The sequence below is a fragment of the Protomyctophum bolini genome, assembly GCF_963924005.1.
Source record: "Protomyctophum bolini genome assembly, chromosome: 4".
NCBI lineage: Eukaryota > Metazoa > Chordata > Actinopteri > Myctophiformes > Myctophidae > Protomyctophum > Protomyctophum bolini.
In genome coordinates, this window is record NC_137865.1 from 5,282,835 (window position 1) to 5,300,914 (window position 18,080).

General features: G+C 45.5%; 1 protein-coding gene across 1 annotated transcript in view; it reads right to left on the reverse strand.

Moving 5' to 3' along the window:
- Positions 1-18,080, reverse strand: part of LOC308313893 (neuron navigator 2-like) — a 62,202-nt gene that overhangs the window by 24,525 nt on the left and 19,597 nt on the right. The window contains exons 4-11 of the mRNA XM_080761220.1: positions 16,796-16,931; positions 14,672-14,833; positions 13,531-13,609; positions 12,391-12,564; positions 11,216-11,704; positions 11,050-11,113; positions 2,341-2,489; positions 1,377-1,577 (exon numbers count right to left, since the gene is read on the reverse strand). Of these exons, the coding sequence (XP_080617346.1) occupies positions 1,377-1,577; positions 2,341-2,489; positions 11,050-11,113; positions 11,216-11,704; positions 12,391-12,564; positions 13,531-13,609; positions 14,672-14,833; positions 16,796-16,931 (1,454 nt within the window). The remainder of the gene's footprint in view (positions 1-1,376; positions 1,578-2,340; positions 2,490-11,049; positions 11,114-11,215; positions 11,705-12,390; positions 12,565-13,530; positions 13,610-14,671; positions 14,834-16,795; positions 16,932-18,080) is intronic.

Here is an 18,080-nt window from a genome sequence, read left to right on the forward strand (position 1 = left end):
CTGAAAACACAAAGTCTGCCTCGACTTCTGGACCGGTTGAGACAAAACGGGGAATTACAGAAAGACACACAGACTGACATACTAGACAGGCACTACTAGACCTCACGATTTAGGGAATTAATTAATCATGGCGAACTTATACTTCATAGAGCAGTGCTTTTCAAACTTCAAAACCAGCGGGGAAAAAAGTGTAAAACTAAATAAAATAATAATTCTAAAGTTTTCGAATCGTTGTATTTTAGAATAATGTATATATAGTCGTTACAAAATCACGAGATACAGCTGGACTATTGTGGAACTACATGCCATATAAAGATGGTGTTAACTTGCGATACACTGTTCGCTTGAAGATCCATTCTTTTAAGCACAGTCTACATATCGATTGAGCGGTTGACGTGTTTATTGACAAAAATGCACTTAGTATAGCCCTACATGAACACATATTTGTACATATCTGTCAAACGCTCGAGAGCTTATTCCCATTGTCTTATTGGCTATATTATAGGTTGTATTGCCTAAAGGTTCTTGTCCATTCTGTGACCTCTTGTTGTTCCAGACCAGCGGTTCTCAAAGTGGGCCTAAACAAGGGTCCATTTGGTTCCATTTGTATACTGTCAGAGTTATGAGGGGTGACCTTGAAATGTTTGAGAACCACTGGTTCAAGATCACCTGCATGGGAGCCTCTATACTGGATTCTGTGACTCACTTCATTTGTTCTGACATGTCGATGAAACGTTGTCAGGCGTCTAATGAACTTTCTAAATCCTCAGTAATGGCGGCGATGACCTTTTTCCCCCCCAATGATTCAACCTTACAGGAATAATACTGAGTCACAGAGCGGTGAAGGCTGGGACAAGAACGGACTGCTCCCTGCACAAGGGAAAGTAAGGCGTGTGTGTGTGACTGTGTGTGACTGTGTGTGTGTGTGTGTGTGTGTGTGTGTGTGTGCGCGTCTGTACTTTGTAGTCCTAGGGCCTTTGTGTAGTTGCCAACCTCTGCCAGGTCTGAAACCGTGGCTTATGTTGTATCGAAACTATCCATCATCATTAGTCTACAGCTGACAGAACTACTGTTCACAGACAACAGTATAAGAACCCTCTGAGAGAGAGAGAGAGAGAGAGAGAGAGAGAGAGAGAGAGAGAGAGAGAGAGACAGAGACAGAGAGAGAGAGAGAGAGACAGAGAAAGACAGAGAGAGAGAGACAGAGAGAGAGAAAGACAGAGAGAGAGAGACAGAGAGAGAGAAAGACAGAGAGAGAGAGAGAGAGAGAGAGAGAGAGACAGAGACAGAGACAGAGACAGAGACAGAGACAGAGACAGAGACAGAGACAGACAGACAGACAGACAGACAGACAGACAGACAGACAGACTACCCACCCTCCTCCAGGCCGTCTCTGAAGGAGCCAGAGGAAGAGATGGTCCTGCTCTTCTCGTCCAGTGACATGTCGGAGCTCTTGTGCGCGTCACAGCTCCCCCCCGGCTCCTGATTGGACAGCCCGTTTGCCACGCCCCCACCACCACCACCACCACCACCCCGTGGAATAGACTGGGTTCCTGAATTGCCTACCGTAGGACATCCTATAATTGAGACAGACAGGTGGGGGGGGGGGGGCAAAAAGACACACACACACACATACAGACAGACAGACAGACAGACAGACAGACAGACAGACACACACAGACAGACAGACACACAGCATGTTAGTAATTGTGGACCCAGCTCACTATTTCTTACATTTTTATTCCTGGGCCCGTTTTTCCTGCTGGGCTGTGACATCATATGGGTCGACCAATAGGAAGACAGGGGAGGAGGGGGGGGCGTCATGTGGGACAATACATGATCTCAGAGTGGAGAACTACTCAAGCCCACACCGTTTCTTCAGGAACAGTATTTTTTCTACTAGTTTTGACCTGATATTGAGTGAGTTAATATATGACTTCACATGTTTACAAAAGGTTTACAGGTACAGTAATACGGGTAGGCGGTTATGCAGATGCAATCTGACCGATACGCCCATACATAGACAAATATTGTATAGTCAAATACAGTATATAGGCAAATAAAGGCATCTGCATTTTTATTTCATTATGACAGTGTCACTCAAAATGTGTGTAAGCTAATCCCGTTGTGAGCTTGTTGATCCGCTATTCGAAAACCTTTGAACATTACGATTTTCACCTATAACGACATGCCCAATAGGGACATCAAGTGTCTTTTACAAAAGAATAACCAATGAAAAAGTATTAAACAGAGCTTGCGACTAATCTCTACATGGGATCCATTTGGAACACATCGTACATTTTTTTACCATGAATTGCAAAGTAACAGATGTGGACATACGTTGTGGTTGTGGCAGGCCGTACCCACCTAGCTGGGAGGAGTAGGTGAAACGCGCTCCCGAAGGCAAAGGCTCCTGGACTCCTCCCCCCGAATGGGAGCGCAGCCAATCACGAGGCTCCTCCCCTCGCAGAGGGGACAGGTGGCCGTACCTGGACAGACGGGGATATGGACCAATCAGTGCTGTGTACGCGGTAAACAGTCATATCCCTATATAGAAGACAGTCACTTTTCGTGCCTTCATCTGAAACTGAAATGTAACGTCGAACCATTTGGAACCCCAGTGTACATATTCTGGTGCAGGTGAAGACAATAGCCAAAAAAAAACAATGGCAGATCTATAAGCTCATAACGTGTCGCACTGCGACGCATTGTCAAGCATTGTCAACAATCTAAAAGCATTGTGAGCTTGTAGAGATCGGCAATTTTGGGCGAAGAAATCTGCTGTATAGAGACTGTAGACGGAAGTACAGTTGTTGTAACTCGAGGCCAGTCTTTCCAGCAATACATCATGTGCTCACAAAATGTCATGTGCCAAGGTCACAGTCATGCTTTTACTGTATCTAGATTTGGTTTTTATTCAGTTGTGGCGTTTAATTTATCCCAGTTACACAGCGTCAAAGGGGCCCAACGTGTACCATCGAACAGGGTTTGTTTGTGTCTATATCTCTGTCTGTCTGTCTGTACTGCTGGCCCCACAAAAGTAGACCAATCACGGTGAGCCGCACTGCTCAGGTGACACTGCTGCACCAATCCCAGCTCACCTTGCGCTTCCACAGAGAAGTCTATTAATTAACTCAATGTCTGCCAAGGACTTAATTAACTGTTTTTTTGTCTCGTTTTCTTTTATGAACCAAATTACTTTTTTTTTATCTCACCTGCACACAGTTATTTATTTTCTTTCCTTTCCTTTCCACATTTTTTTATTACGAGCAAACAGACTCGCCTGGACAATAGTGGACAGTTTTTTCTTTAATTGCCACTCATGCACATGCACACAGCACTATCAAAGCATTCCTGAGGTCAACACTTTGAGGCTGAACTGTGTGTGTGTGTGTGTGTGTGTGTGTGTGTGTGTGTGTGTGTGTGCGTGCGTGTGTGTGCGTGCGTGTGTGTGTGTGCGTGCGTGTGTGTTATGAGCAACAATGGCTCACAGTCTGCCTGTATGTAGGTCATGGCTTTCTTCCTGTCACATGTGCAGTGTGACCCAGCTGACATTGCAGTGACACTGTATATTATACATGATGATGTGCATCTACAATCACAACATCATCTGCACTTTAAGGGACGCACACATGTGGGACACGCATTCCATGCAGTGGCGGAAAGAGTGGATTTACTTAAGTACTACAGACCGCTATACTTCTACTCTGCTACATCTGCAAATGTTGTACTTTTTACTCCACTCAAAGTATGTATTAGTTGTATGTAAGTATGTATCCCCGTTACAATACGCTGGACCCCTGGGAGATGGAGTCTGTCCCCGTAACAATGCGCTATAGACCCCTGGGAGATGGAGTCTGTCCCCGTTACAATGCGCTATAGACCCCTGGGAGATGGAGTCTGTCCCCGTTACAATGCGCTATAGACCCCTGGGAGATGGAGTCTGTCCCCGTTACAATGCGCTATAGACCCCTGGGAGATGGAGTCTGTCCCCGTTACAATGCGCTATAGACCCCTGGGAGATGGAGTCTGTCCCCGTAACAATGCGCTATAGACCCCTGGGAGATGGAGTCTGTCCCTGTTACAATGCGCTATAGACCCCTGGGAGATGGAGTCTGTCCCCGTTACAATGCGCTATAGACCCCTGGGAGATGGAGTCTATCCCCGTTACAATGCGCTATAGACCCCTGGGAGATGGAGTCTATCCCCGTTACAATGCACTATAGACCCCTGGGAGATGGATTCTGTCCCCGTTACAATACGCTAGACCCCTGGGAGATGGAGTCTGTCCCCGTTACAATACGCTAGACCCCTGGGAGATGGAGTCTGTCCCCGTTACAATGCACTATAGACCCCTGGGAGATGGAGTCTGTCCCCGTTACAATGCGCTATAGACCCCTGGGAGATGGAGTCTATCCCCGTTACAATGCACTAGACCCCTGGGAGATGGAGTCTATCCCTGTTACAATGCACTAGACCCCTGGGAGATGGAGTCTATCCCTGTTACAATGCACTAGACCCCTGGGAGATGGAGTCTATCCCTGTTACAATGCACTAGACCCCTGGGAGATGGAGTCTATCCCTGTTACAATGCGCTATAGACCCCTGGGAGATGGAGTCTATCCCCGTTACAATGCACTAGACCCCTGGGAGATGGATTGCTGAGGTGGAGCGCCACACCTATACCATCAGCTCCCAGTACTTGCTGCACCAAGCAGCAACTCATTCACTGAGTTGGAGGTGCCCAGGATCGAACCCATGAACTTGTGGTCCAAAGGCGAGAGCTCTACCGACTGTAAAAAATACTAAGAATCCGTTTAACTAAAACGCAAAGTTGATAACTGTACAAACTGTCGGTTGCGGTTGGTTGGGCTGTCTGTCCAAAGTTTTCAAGCCCAAACCAAAAGCCTGTCGCATCTTATCACTGATTATGTGCTTGTTAGTTACACTCTCAGTTAAAATGAGTGTGAACGAATTGACCTTACACAGGCCCGGGTTTTGCACAGTCAAATGGACACTCACAATTGTGCTGTGCTGTCTAGATTATCATCACAACACGTGAAGTGCTTAGAATAATTCAAATGATGGTCATAATCAAAATGACAGTGCTGACATCAGTTAAAACAGGACGAGAGTCTAGAGAGAGAGAGAGAGGGAAGATCACTATAATTACACCTATAGACTGCTGCGCGGAGGCCAGGTGTGTGACTGAGAGAGGCCGCTAACAACAAGGTTCACTTGCAACTGAACACCCACACACACACACACACACACACACACACAATTAAACCAAACGCAGACACACCGTCCACAGCATGTCTGGCCTCTCAATGCCCTTTCAGGTCAAACTTCATTCCAGGAGGCGTTCTCATTCCTCTCCATTTGAGCGCTCATTACAAGGAAGGTTTCGTATGGTAACTAATCATTAAAGATGAATATACTCATCGGTCCAGGCACCTTAATTGGCTGGTAATCCAGCATGACAGTGGGTCGCGGGTTCGAGTCCTGATTCAGACGAACTGTACTGTGTGTGTGTGTGTGTGTGTGTGTGTGTGTGTGTGTGTGTGTGTCCATCTCTCTCCCCGTTTATACTGTCTACCTACTGTACATCTATCAATAAAAGGCAAAAAAGCCCCAAAAATAATATCTTAAAAAAGGAAGGACTCTTGTCATTAGGTAAATTCATCCCAAATACAAGTGTCACTATCCTAGTCTCGCCTGCTTTGGACCAGGGGTTTTCAACTGGTGGTCCGTGAAGGTATTGCATGTGGTCCCAGCTGACCATGCATTCAGTAATGTAGGAAATTGAAGACTTGTTTAAATCGACCATTAGTTGAGAAACGGTGCACTGAATGACCTGGTGGTGCATAATGGGTTTTAATGGCGCGTCAATGTTTTAATTTACTGGGAAGTCGGACGTCAAGAGTTAGAATCTCAAGAACTGTACCGGATTAGCCTCGGGGAAACCCAGAGGCCCAGACGTTTTTATTTCCAGGGAGAGAATCCATTTAAGACTAGAGTAGCGCAAACATCGATCACTCTCTGCTGATTGCTGATCGTCTGCACCTTTGTTAAATTGACGCACACGCACACACGTACAAACACACACTCCTCACTCTCTCTGTCGTTCTAATTAATTAGTCTCATGTCGCGCAGCTGCGTCTATAGATTCTTCCGGCGGATCCTGCCGGGAGCTGCCTACAGTATGCCACAGAAAGCATATGGTGGACCCCAGGCTAGGACCGGATTGACTGGTTGAGTCACCGTTATTTGGGAAATGTGCCCATATAATCATGCAATCTCATGTGTCTGCTTGCTCATACATATTAAGTTGCAATGACTCAGACATGAGGTTAATAGGTTATGAGAACATAGTAAGGGCAACTACAGGGAATGAGTGGTTCTTGATTTTTTTTTTTTTTTTTTACCACTAGCATATGTCAGTTAAACATATTAATGACTCTTTATTTGAGGTGAATCAAGCCATACAAATAAAATTAAGCCCCACAGTCAATATTTAAGTCCACAGTCAATAATATATAATATAGTCATGCTCCCCCTTTTGAGCTCTGCTACTTTTGTGTGATGCTGTAATATGACACTACAGCGTTAAATTAATTTATACAAAAAAAGTTTGAATATTATATGGAGAAGACTGTTAAGAGGTTTCTGCCCGACAGCAACAGTACAGAAGCAGAGAGGAGGGACAGAGTACAAACATCCGCGGGGAGGAGGATGTTGTAGAGAGACACAACACAAAAGGAGTGTATGTTTTCACCTCCCCGACACCTCCCAGACCTAGAGGAGTCCTCCAGCAGACTAAACATCCTCAGCACTATAGGAGCAGGGACGTGCACACATGGCCCTTTTACCCGTCTGTAAAACAACCGTCCTTTCCCTAGACCACGAATGCAGCATGTACTATAATAATGGTGAAAGAAATGCTAAATGCCACTGCTTTCCATGCCATTATACCGAAAGACAGCATTCAGGAGAATTGCTTTTTTTCCCCCCCCGAAGTCTTCTTAACTTGAACGCAGTATTTTACATTAGACTCGCTACACCACAATTGCACTAGCTAAAGAGTGCTGGGTTGCGCCCCGGGAAGAGCAGATCTACAAGCTCTGCTGTTTTTGTCCAGAAGTGCCCTCTTACGGGATATCAGCCCCTTCCTCTCTAACACTCTCTGCACGTCCCCATGACCTTTCCACTATGGACACAAAATGTCAACTTTGAACACTGGGGGCTGTATTTTGCGTGTCTTAAGTATAGGCTACCCAGGTCTTATTACTTAACTTAAGACCTGGAGGCGTGGTCAATGCACTTTGGCCACTCAGAATAGCCAAATGGCATTGACCTGCACGCCTCCAGGTCTTAAGTTAAGTAATACGAGTTGGTACTTAAGACACGCAAAATGCAGCTAAAATAATGACTCAGACTGAAAATAGACTTGCAGAGACTTGCAATTTGCTTGAGGTAATATGTGGTTGTTTTCTGTCAACCTTACAGGTTATGGTTGGGTGCAGCCATTTAGTGTCGCTGCCGGGCGGAAACCTTGAATGTCCACTCACACGCGAAAACATGCGTTCCAAATGGATCCTACTTGTTTGCGACACACTTGCATGACAAAGTAGGGCATTCGTTTATGAAATAAACAATGAATTATGCTCCTTCCCACTGAGCAATAGTCGTCGTATTGGAAGTCGGTCTAAAAATGGACTATAATTGGTCCAACAGGACCAATTATTATGACCAATAATTGACTATAATTGGTCCAAAAGTTTACAAAACTAAAATGTCTATAATTGGTCTAAAAAAATGAAAGTTTTTTAGCGGTCTAAGCTTATAGCCTAGAACGTTGATAACGTCTATATTTATGAAACAACATTGTTTCAATGTCTAATTTAAGCCTAGACCGCTAAAGAATGTACATTTTTAGACGATCCTTTAGACACCAAAAAATGCTCAGTGGGTTGTCAGTCGAGGACCCATTTTCAAATCCAACGTCCACCACGTATCAGATATCTCCCCTATCCTCTGCCTTTGGTTTCATGTCTCATCTCCTGTCTAAATAAAAAAGCTCACAGTTTACGTCATCATTGCTTTAGTTTTGAATGCATTCTGCAGACTATATAGACTCTAGTCTACAACATTAGTAATTAATCATTTCTCCAGTCACTAGAGAAACGATTCATTACCAACTACATTCAAACGCCCGTGACTTTGTGGGCCATGCAATTACATTTAGCCAACACTGACTCTGCAGTTATTCAGATGTGTTTGGTGACATTTGACTGACTTTAGGGAGAAATATAGAAAAAACTGCAAATCAAAAAAACTAAACCCTTTAATGGGGGAAATATGGTCTATGTTTATGTACGATTTATGACTGAAGCTACTGAATAGACGATGACATGTCCCGACGCCGGTACGGTCCTTCATGTTTCCAGCCATTCAGTGGTGGAAAGTAACTAAGTACTTTTACTTAAGTACTGTACTTAAGTACAATTTTGAGGTATTTGTACTTTACTTGAGTATTTCCAATTTCCAGTACTTTTACTTCTACTCCACTACACCTCAGAGCCAACATTTGTACTTTTACTCATTTGAAAACTTTAGTTACTTTGCAGATTTCATTTTTTATTAGAAAACATACATTAACCACTTCAACCCTATACATTTCGGCCATTCAAAAATAGCCGATCTACAAGCTCACAATGCGTCGCAACTCTCAACGCGCCGCATTGTGAGCTTGTAGATCGGCTAATTTTCAATAGATTTTGTACACATTTTGAACTTGTGAAATGGCACATTCTGCACAACGACTACTTTTACTTTTAGTATACTTTAAGTACATTTTGATGCCGATACTTTTGTCCCTTCACTCAAGTACATTTTCAATCCCGTACTTTTATACTTGTAACAGCGCACTTCTAAATTGCAGTTTATTGGTACTTTTACTTAGGTAGAAAAAATTGAGTACTTTTTCACCACCACTGCCAGTCATTCAGTTTCCCCCTCTGCCAATAAACCACCGCTGAACTGAAATCCCTTTTTTTCCCTAGCGGTATTAGCTTATTGAGCATGAAGCACTTTTTTCTAGCGGTATTAGCTTATTGAGCATGAAGCACTGGGAGCTACTGGGGCGTCCCATGCTCAGCGGCATAAAGAGAGAGAGAGAGAGAGAGAGAGAGAGAGAGAGAGAGAGAGAGAGAGAGAGGGGGGGGGCTCTCTGGCATGCAAGTCGCGTGTGATTGGCCTGGGAACGGTAAAAGGAGTACTAACGTAGCTTTGTTATCTCGTTGGGACAAATTCAATTAGGAACGCTGAACCGCTGGGGCAGTGTTGATTTCGTCGACTTAAAACTAAGACGGAAAATGTTTCGTCGACTATACCTTTTTTTCACCTGACGAAAACTGAACGGAAACTAAATGAAAACGAAGCTACGACGACTAAGAGACCGAGACTAAATATATACTGACGATTTCGTCAAACAAAATGGAAAAGAAAAATAATCCAAATTTGATGGCAATCGTGACTGTATACGAGCTGTGCGGCCTCTTTCCTTTCTCAGAGGAAGGGACTATAGTGGACAAGAGATCTTAAGTCATTTCACACTTGGTTAGCATGCTGGAAATAGCTGTATGTCTGTGTGTCTGTCTGGTCTGGTAAGCCCAAATCCACATAACCACACACAACCATACACTAAAAATGACATGCCACGTCTGATGTCAATTATTGGTCATTGGTCTTGAGTATTGCACGACTCACACATGTGACCCCAAAAATGTTACCAGATTATTCCCCTGAGAAAGATTTGTTTCGAATAATGCCCGCAGACACATCGACAGGCCTCCAGACATGCAGGGAAACAACTAAACAAGCCTCCGTTTCCTTTCTGCCCCCGTCGATCCTTAACCCATTCTGAACGGGAAACCAGTGTTAGCATCATGTTATGCTTTAGCTATTGAAAAATAGCAGATCTACAAGCTCATATCGCGCCACCGAGTGGCGCGATACGAGCTTGTAGGTCTGCTATTTTTGAAAAATTCGAAGAACGACTGACATTTTTAGAATCTGATCTCAGGTCAGAATGGGTTAATCAGACCAGTGTGTGTCCCGTGGAAACCTTGTATGAATCTGATCTCAGGTCAGAATGGGTTAAACATAACAAAAGTCTCCAGCTACTGCCACATGAATTTAAGGAATGCCCCTTTGTACAGCAGCAGCACCCACTGGACCATGTCATTGGCCATCGGTCGGAACAGGAGCTGTAAATCTGCCCGGTGACATCTCTGGGATAGGCCGCGGCCCGGGCCATGTCGGGGCTAAAGATTAATGCGTAAGATTAGTAATCCAAACAGCGTTGCTGTGATAGTGTCTGAGGGGGGGGGGGGGGGGGGGGGGTGTGGAGATGGCATAGCCTTAGGGTACAGACCAGTGACTCCAACGGATCGTGTACCAAAACAAGGCTCGGTTCTGTGGGTTTTTCCCAGTCAGGGAGACGGAATGTGGCCTTTTTTTATATATATATATATTTGAGTCGCCGTTGGCGAAAACTAATGAAGTATATAGCGTCATGTTCACCGCATTCAAATTCAATTAATCAAGCTTAAAAGCACAAACATGCTACTCCAAGTTAAAGGAATTTGGGCCAAGACTAGCAGATCATTATGGCTTATCAGAGACTGCAGCCTTAGAACATTTTGCGGCTGTTTTTGCTCTCACACTCTCCCAGGGCCATGAATCATTTCTGCACTCCTTCTGGACACTCAAGCTGGGAACCGCAAATTACAAACAGCACCGGAGACGTAAGATGTACTAGTAGAAATAAGATTTTTTTTCTTTCTTGTTGCAGGATTCCTGCCTGGTGGTGGTGGCCTATAGGTGTCATATGTCACTGTAAAAACATTGGGCATTCATTTATCTCCGATAGTGTAAACATGAACCACACAGAGACGGACATCGTATAAGGTGAATTCAGTGGTGATGGTTGTTTTTGCGGTGCATGGGGTTGATTGAAGAGAAGGCCATATATATATCACTTACCTCGGCAGCGTAGTAGAGGCCACGTCGGGATACTTTCCTCGGGTCAGCCTGCTCCTCTCCTCCTCTCCTCCACACACGCCGTTCTGCTTGTCCTCCTCTCCTCCACCTCCTCCTCTTCTCCTTTCTCCTCCTCCTCCTTTATCTCTGTCCGTGCGGTTGACTGAGCCGGGCAGCTTGGACCCGAGTCCTCCTCCTCCGACGCTCCTCTTGGTGCCGACGCTCGTGTTGTTTACCCTGGAGGAGTCGCTGCTGCTGCTTCCTCCTGGAATGTCGACCACCGCGGAGGCCGTCGTCGTGCAGTGGGACGACGAGACAGCGGTCATGGCGTTGCTGCGGTGGTGGTGGTTACCGGCGCTGCTGCCAGTGCCGTGGTGGTGGCTTCGGCTGGGCCGCGGCAGACTGCGGTACTGGAGGACCGACTGGCGGCTGTTGACGGAGGAGAGGCAGCCGTCGTCGACGCTCCCGTGGCGGCCCGTGGAGCGCGCGCTGAAGCCGGGCTGCGGACATGCGCGGCCTCCGGAGGAGGTCCCGGTGGTGATGCCGCCGCCGCCACCGCCGCCGAGGGCAGAGTGCTGCTGCAGTTTGCCCACCGTGGCCGAGCCGCTCGTGATGGTGACGCCGCCGGAGGTCACCGAGGTTCCTCCTGACCCTCCTCCTGTTCACGAGAAGGAGATAAATAGCAATAATTAATTACACTTCAACCACTATAGAACCCTATAAGCATCCATATATTCTAGGAGGAATCATTTTGGCAATCCATAGACTCGGCTGCTATAGGTGACGAGGTGGCAGCCGAGAATATGGACTTTTTTGGCCCTCTGGGGCCGTGGCTCAGCGGTCCATGAGGCACCTTGGCCGGTAGTTCCGGTCTATCCCGATGTCTGTCAACCCCCCCCCCCCCCCCCCCTCCCCCTCCCCCTACCTCTCTCCCCATTTCCTGTCAGCCTATACTGTCTGTCCCTGCTCTATACAGAATATAAAATAAAAGCGGTAAAAAAAAAAGGATATAAACTTTTTAGTCCATCCTGGCTTGATCCTTGTATGATGAAAGATGTATTTATATCGTCCACATGCCGCCCTACGTTGTCACTTAGTGCCCGGCTAAACATTAACGTCCATAGACTTGGCTGGCAAAATGATCCATGTCATAAAGGCTCTAATAAACAAACTCCCATAGATTTGGCTGCCATATGACGTAATCTTCAAAAAGCCAACGTAACCTTATTCAATCTTCATCAGGACATAATACTACTACTGTACATCGACGAGCAATAAACAACCGATGCGAGACCCCCAGTCTGCTGCAAAAAGCAGCATCTCCGTATGAAAATGAAAACCTACCGCCACCCGGGAAGTATTTCTTGAATCCCAGAGTGCTGGTGGTTGCCGATCTAGCCGAGCCCAGTCTCCTGGTGGTGGTGTCCTCCCCAGCAACAGATGATGGAGAGTGGAGCAGCAGGCTCCTGGGAGACAGACAGCTGCTCCTCTCTGACACCTTGGCATCATCCGTCTTCGCTGCAGGACCGTGTGGAGAGAGATAATAGTGAAATAGTGCTATAGGGCTGCACACACCGTCTGCGAACGCCGTGCGACAGGTTTATTTTCAATGAACCTATATCCCACACCGGCGGCGTCCGATGCACGTTCACGCCTCGCCTGACGCTCCTCCGATACGCCACTGTTCTATTTTCCAGGCGGCAACGCCTGTGCTGCGTCGCTGCGCACCCGGTGTGTGCTGGGCTTATTAGTGAAAACATCCACAGGCTCAATGCGTTACGATGCTACGCATTGTGAACTTGGAGATTTTCACTATTTCTTAGAGTTTTTTTTACATTTTTCTTCTTCATTATTTTGTAAAATGTTTGGATCTTTGTGTGCGTGCGTGCGTGCGTGTGTGTGTGCGCGCGTGTGCCTGTGAATTAGAGAGATAGCCACGCAACATCAAAATAAAGAAAAGAGCACTCAGAGCACTGTTTTTGGTTATACTGACCATTCCATGACCTCTATGTTCTGTTTTTTCTGTTTTTGTTTGATGGTCTGCTGTCCACTAATTAAAATGTAAATGTTCAGGGAAGAAAAAAAGTATCACCAGTGGTGGGATATCAAAAGCAGAAGCACCTGAGGACGATTCTACAAATGTCTTCTAAATACAGACAGTTTTCTGAAAATGTTTCTATGTCAGTCGTTCTCATACATTTCATGTCAAGGACCCCCAAAAATTATATGTAATTAGCCGCCGACCCCATCTGAAAATATGTTGTTCCAGGGACCCCCCCCCCCCCCAGAAGCAAAGATATCAGTTAAAAACATTCACTCTGAAATATAAATTCAAAGATTTGCGCCACATTGTCACGAATTTTCAAAAATAGCAGATCTACAAACTAGTAGCTTGTAGATCTGCTATTTTTCAATAGCTAAAGTAAAACATAATGCTTGAAACACCAAAAGATGTTCCCGCCCAGAATTGGTAAATATAGTTACCTGTTCCCTGAGTCTTCAGTGAGGCGCTTGTCATACTGATCATCTGCGGAGTCTTGGCTCGGGGAGAGGCCACACCCACCTGCAATACAGCAATACATCAATGGACCTATAGCAACTAAGCCCCTCCTCAAACTGCTATGGTCCAATCACAGCATAAGCATAATATGGGTTAGACAAACGTCTCCACCAATAGTTTTATCTATATGATAAAACATTATTTAAAAAAAAAAAATGTCACAGACATATTTTTCCAGTGCATACAGCAGGCCTTGTTGTTGGATTTGGAAGAGATTTTGAAGGTCTGGTTCCAAAAATGAACCAGTATTTAATGGTAAAAAAAGAAAATCCATGATTTTTACATTGAAATGAATGAGCCCGGCTGGAAAGTGTCCAAGTGGGAGTGTCTAAGTGGGAGAGGGCGGGGCTTAGCTAAAGGTAAATTGCACTATTACGACATTATTTTGTGATAATATTTGCAAATATTACGCATCGTTTTAATCAACTCTTGAAAAACATCGAGGCATCGAGAATTAAATTATAGTTGGTGACCATTTTAGGAATGTCATGGAATTAAATTAAGAGTTTACGCCAGGGGTTCTCAACTGAATGGCTGGAAAGTGGAAATCAAGAGTTTACATATAGGGAGTGAGGCTGCAGTTCTGATTGTGATGGGAAGTGTATTACATAGTTTTGGAGACTCTCTAGACTTTGGGACGTGTGTGGACTCTGTGGAGCGTTAATTGTCCCGGCGTTTTTAGTGAGGGTACTTCCAGCTTCCCTGCGTTGGCTGATCTGAGTGCGTGGGAGGGTTTGTAGGGTTCGATCATATACTTTCAAGATATGGGGGAGCCATACCTTTGGTTGCTTTGTAACTCAAAGCAAGGGTGAATACCAACCATTTTGCCATTTTAGCATTTTTTTGGGGGTCGCTACCGACACATTTAACTGTGTTGCTCATTCCACGAACGCCTGGTCCTTACAAGCTGTACCTCGTTGCAAATCAATCGTTGCAAATCAACCTTTGCAATAAAATACAATAGGCTATAGTGGTGTTATTGAAGGGGAGAAATAATCTACGAAAGTTACGTTTTCCAAACTTTTTGTGAGGAGTGCATACCTATAGGAGCAGAACCACACCTACCTGTGCAGTCATGCCCCGCCTCCAGGAGCCTGTCTGACCAATGGAAGGTGCCTTCCTGCCCGAGGAGCTGTGCTGTGATTTGTCAGTCATTTCTGCTCCGGAGAAGTAGCGGGCATTGCAGCACTCTGCAGCAGCACCACGATTCTCACAGTCTGCCTCTGTCTGCAGGAGAAAAAAAAATAGAGTTGGTGTTTGTTTGTTGTTTGGTTGGTTTCTTTAATTCCCCATTATCCATCTGTTGTTAGCTTAAAGCTGCTACTGATAATTGGTTTCAACGTGGAATCTTAACAGTGTGCTGCAGAATGCTGAGACGAGGTGATTTTAGTGCGTGCGTGCGTGCGTCCTCTTGACTTATAGGATGAGTTAACAGGCTACTGCGGTGCCAGAAAAAAGGCTCAGCCGGATTCTTTCCATGATGTATATTGCAAAAAAAAAACACATTATCTCTGTTCAGTGTGCACCTGATTTCTTTGGCTGCGAGTACAGACAAAACATTGACGGATCAACACCGCAATCATTCATCACACCAGGCAGATGAATGTTTTCCAAATGGGGTATATAGGAGTGGATGTCAAGAGTGAGAACTCGTTCAGTATAGTTCACTGAAAAGAGACTGGATTGGATCAAAGCACTGCAGCTAATTTACACAGTGAGATTAGCGTAGCTTAAAAAGAAATCACACCCGTGTGAACTGAGTGGTGCAACTCCGTGTGGGGGTCCCCGGTGGGTATACCCGGAACTTACAGATCTACAGGAATGCGAGCCGCCCTGTGTCCGAAATGGTCAGAGTTACTGTGTGGGGGAATTAGCATTTAGCATTAGCATTTAGCAGACACCCCTCTCTCTCTCTCTCATTAGCAGGCAACAGTGCAACACTATCTCTCTCTCTCTCTGTTTCTAGCACAACAGCGCCACTTTTGCCCCTACTGGTACTCTGAACATAGGGACAGGTACGTGGACATAGGGACAGGTACGTGGACATAGGGACAGGTACGTGGACATAGGGACAGGTGCGTGGACATAGGGACAGGTCCGTGGACATAGGGACAGGTACGTGGACATAGGGACAGGTGCGTGGACATAGGGACAGGTGCGTGGACATAGGGACAGGTCCGTGGACATAGGGACAGGTACGTGGACATAGGGACAGGTACGTGGACATAGGGACAGGTCCGTGGACATAGGGACAGGTACGTGGACATAGGGACAGGTACGTGGACATAGGGACAGGTCCGTGGACATAGGGACAGGTACGTGGACATAGGGACAGGTACGTGGACATAGGGACAGGTACGTGGACATAGGGACAGGTACGTGGACATAGGGACAGGTACGTGGACATAGGGACAGGTACGTGGACATAGGGACATAGCTGTTCTTTGGAGTGGCAGTGGTGACAGTCTTGTCGTTTCATAAGCCAGCCTAACATCTCCTCTGACCCTTATAAGGGGGTTTGAATCCTGGGTGTCATTATCACGCCGTATATAACTTGAATCAGGTTTGTTCCTAAACATAGGCTCCTAAACATAATAATATCTCCCCTTGGATGGTGGTGAATGCTTGGTTTCCCCCGCGAGAGACCGGTGTTTCACCTACGGTGCGAAGCAGAGGTATCCTCCGGATAGGAGCCAGTAAAGATCTTATACTAGACAGATTGACAGGTACATGCAGTGGTGGAAAGTAACTTTGGTGGAAAGTACTTTTACTTAAGTACTGTACAATTTTGAGGTATTTGTACTTTACTTGAGTATTTCAAATTTCCAGTGCTTCTACTCCACTACATCACAAAATGTATACTTTTACTCCTCTACAATTATTTGAAAACTTTAGTTACTAGGTACTTTGGAGATTAAAATTTTGATTAGAAAACATACATTAACCACTTCAACCCTATATATTTCGGCCATTTGAAAATAGCCGATCTACAAGCTTGTAGATCTGCTATTTTCAATAGATTTTGTACACATTTTGAACTGCCGATACTTTTGTACTTTTACTCAAGTACATTTTCAACTCCGTACTTTTCCTTGTAACGAAGTACTTCTAAATTGCAGTATCGGTACTTTTACTTAAGTAAAACAATTGAGTACTTTTTCCACCATTGGTTTGGTTTGGTTTGCTCACCTCTAGAGTGACGTCCTTATGGAGGGCGACAGGCACAGGTGTGTCGGCGAACTCGTTGTGAAGTGACGAGCCTCTGACGTCGTCGAGGTCAAAGCCATCGCTGATGCCGCTGCTCACCGAGCTACTGTCGTCCCAACTAGAGAGAGACACAGAAACAAGTCGCATTTAATACGTCTGAACTTTGAATACAAGCTCACAACACATCGCATGAGTGCGACACACATTGTGAGCTCGTAGATGTGCTATTTTCCCGGGGTGTGACACACCTGTGCGCAAACAAAAGTATTTAACTCAGGCTTTAGAAGAGTGTGTGCCCCGATTTACTCGAGACACAAAAAAAGGAATGACAGAGAAACGGTGAGTATAGAGAAAGGGAGGGACGCAAAGGAGACAAAGAGAGAGAGAGAGAGAGAGAGAGAGAGAGAGAGAGAGGGGGGCGGGGTGGGGTGGTGGTGAGAGAAATGTGATTCAAACATCAAAGTAGATCAACAGAAAGAAACCTGTTTAGTTCCACGGTGCTCTGACGTTTGTCCCCCTGTGTGTAGCGGACGCTTTCTTGGCTAGTGGGATGAAAAAAGATGCTTTGGAAACTCTGGCTATCCTGCTGTTGCTGTCAGAAAACCCATTTGAGCGGAGCTCCAAACTCTTTCTTTTTTATACCCTAGCACCGTAAATTAGACACAACTATAGCTCTTCATTGAAAACACAGCTTTAGCTTAACAGCTAAAGCTGTAAAAGGGGGGACGGGGACGGGGTTCCCGCAATGGTCACATTTTAATTAAAAGTGGAATTAGATTAGGGTTAGGTTTACCAAGCTAATTCATTCCTGGTGTCCCCAGCTGCAGAGGCTGACTGAAGAATAGAGAGAGCAGATTGCTTAAATATATTCCACCAATTGCACAACAACAGTGAAATGCAACGCTTGTTGACACATCCATGCATGTGTACGTTGTTTTTCATGAGCACATCGTGGTGTAATGCCAAACGAGCGTACGAACAATCAAGAGTTCTAGATTTTTGTTTTGTTTTCCCTGGACGAAAACTATTCCCAAACTGTCCTTGACATTTTGTGTGTGTGTGTGCTGTGCGCCTTTGCGTGCATGCGCGCGTGCTGGGGGGGGGGGGTACAAAGGTGAACCTTGCTTTTAAAGTCAGGTTCAGAACACAAAAGCACGAGTGATAATAGATTAAAGTGGATGAATGTAAAGCAGAGACAAGACAGACGCTGTCAGATCCACACCGAGTCCCAGTGCTAAACCATTAGTTCTACATCACTAGTCTCTTC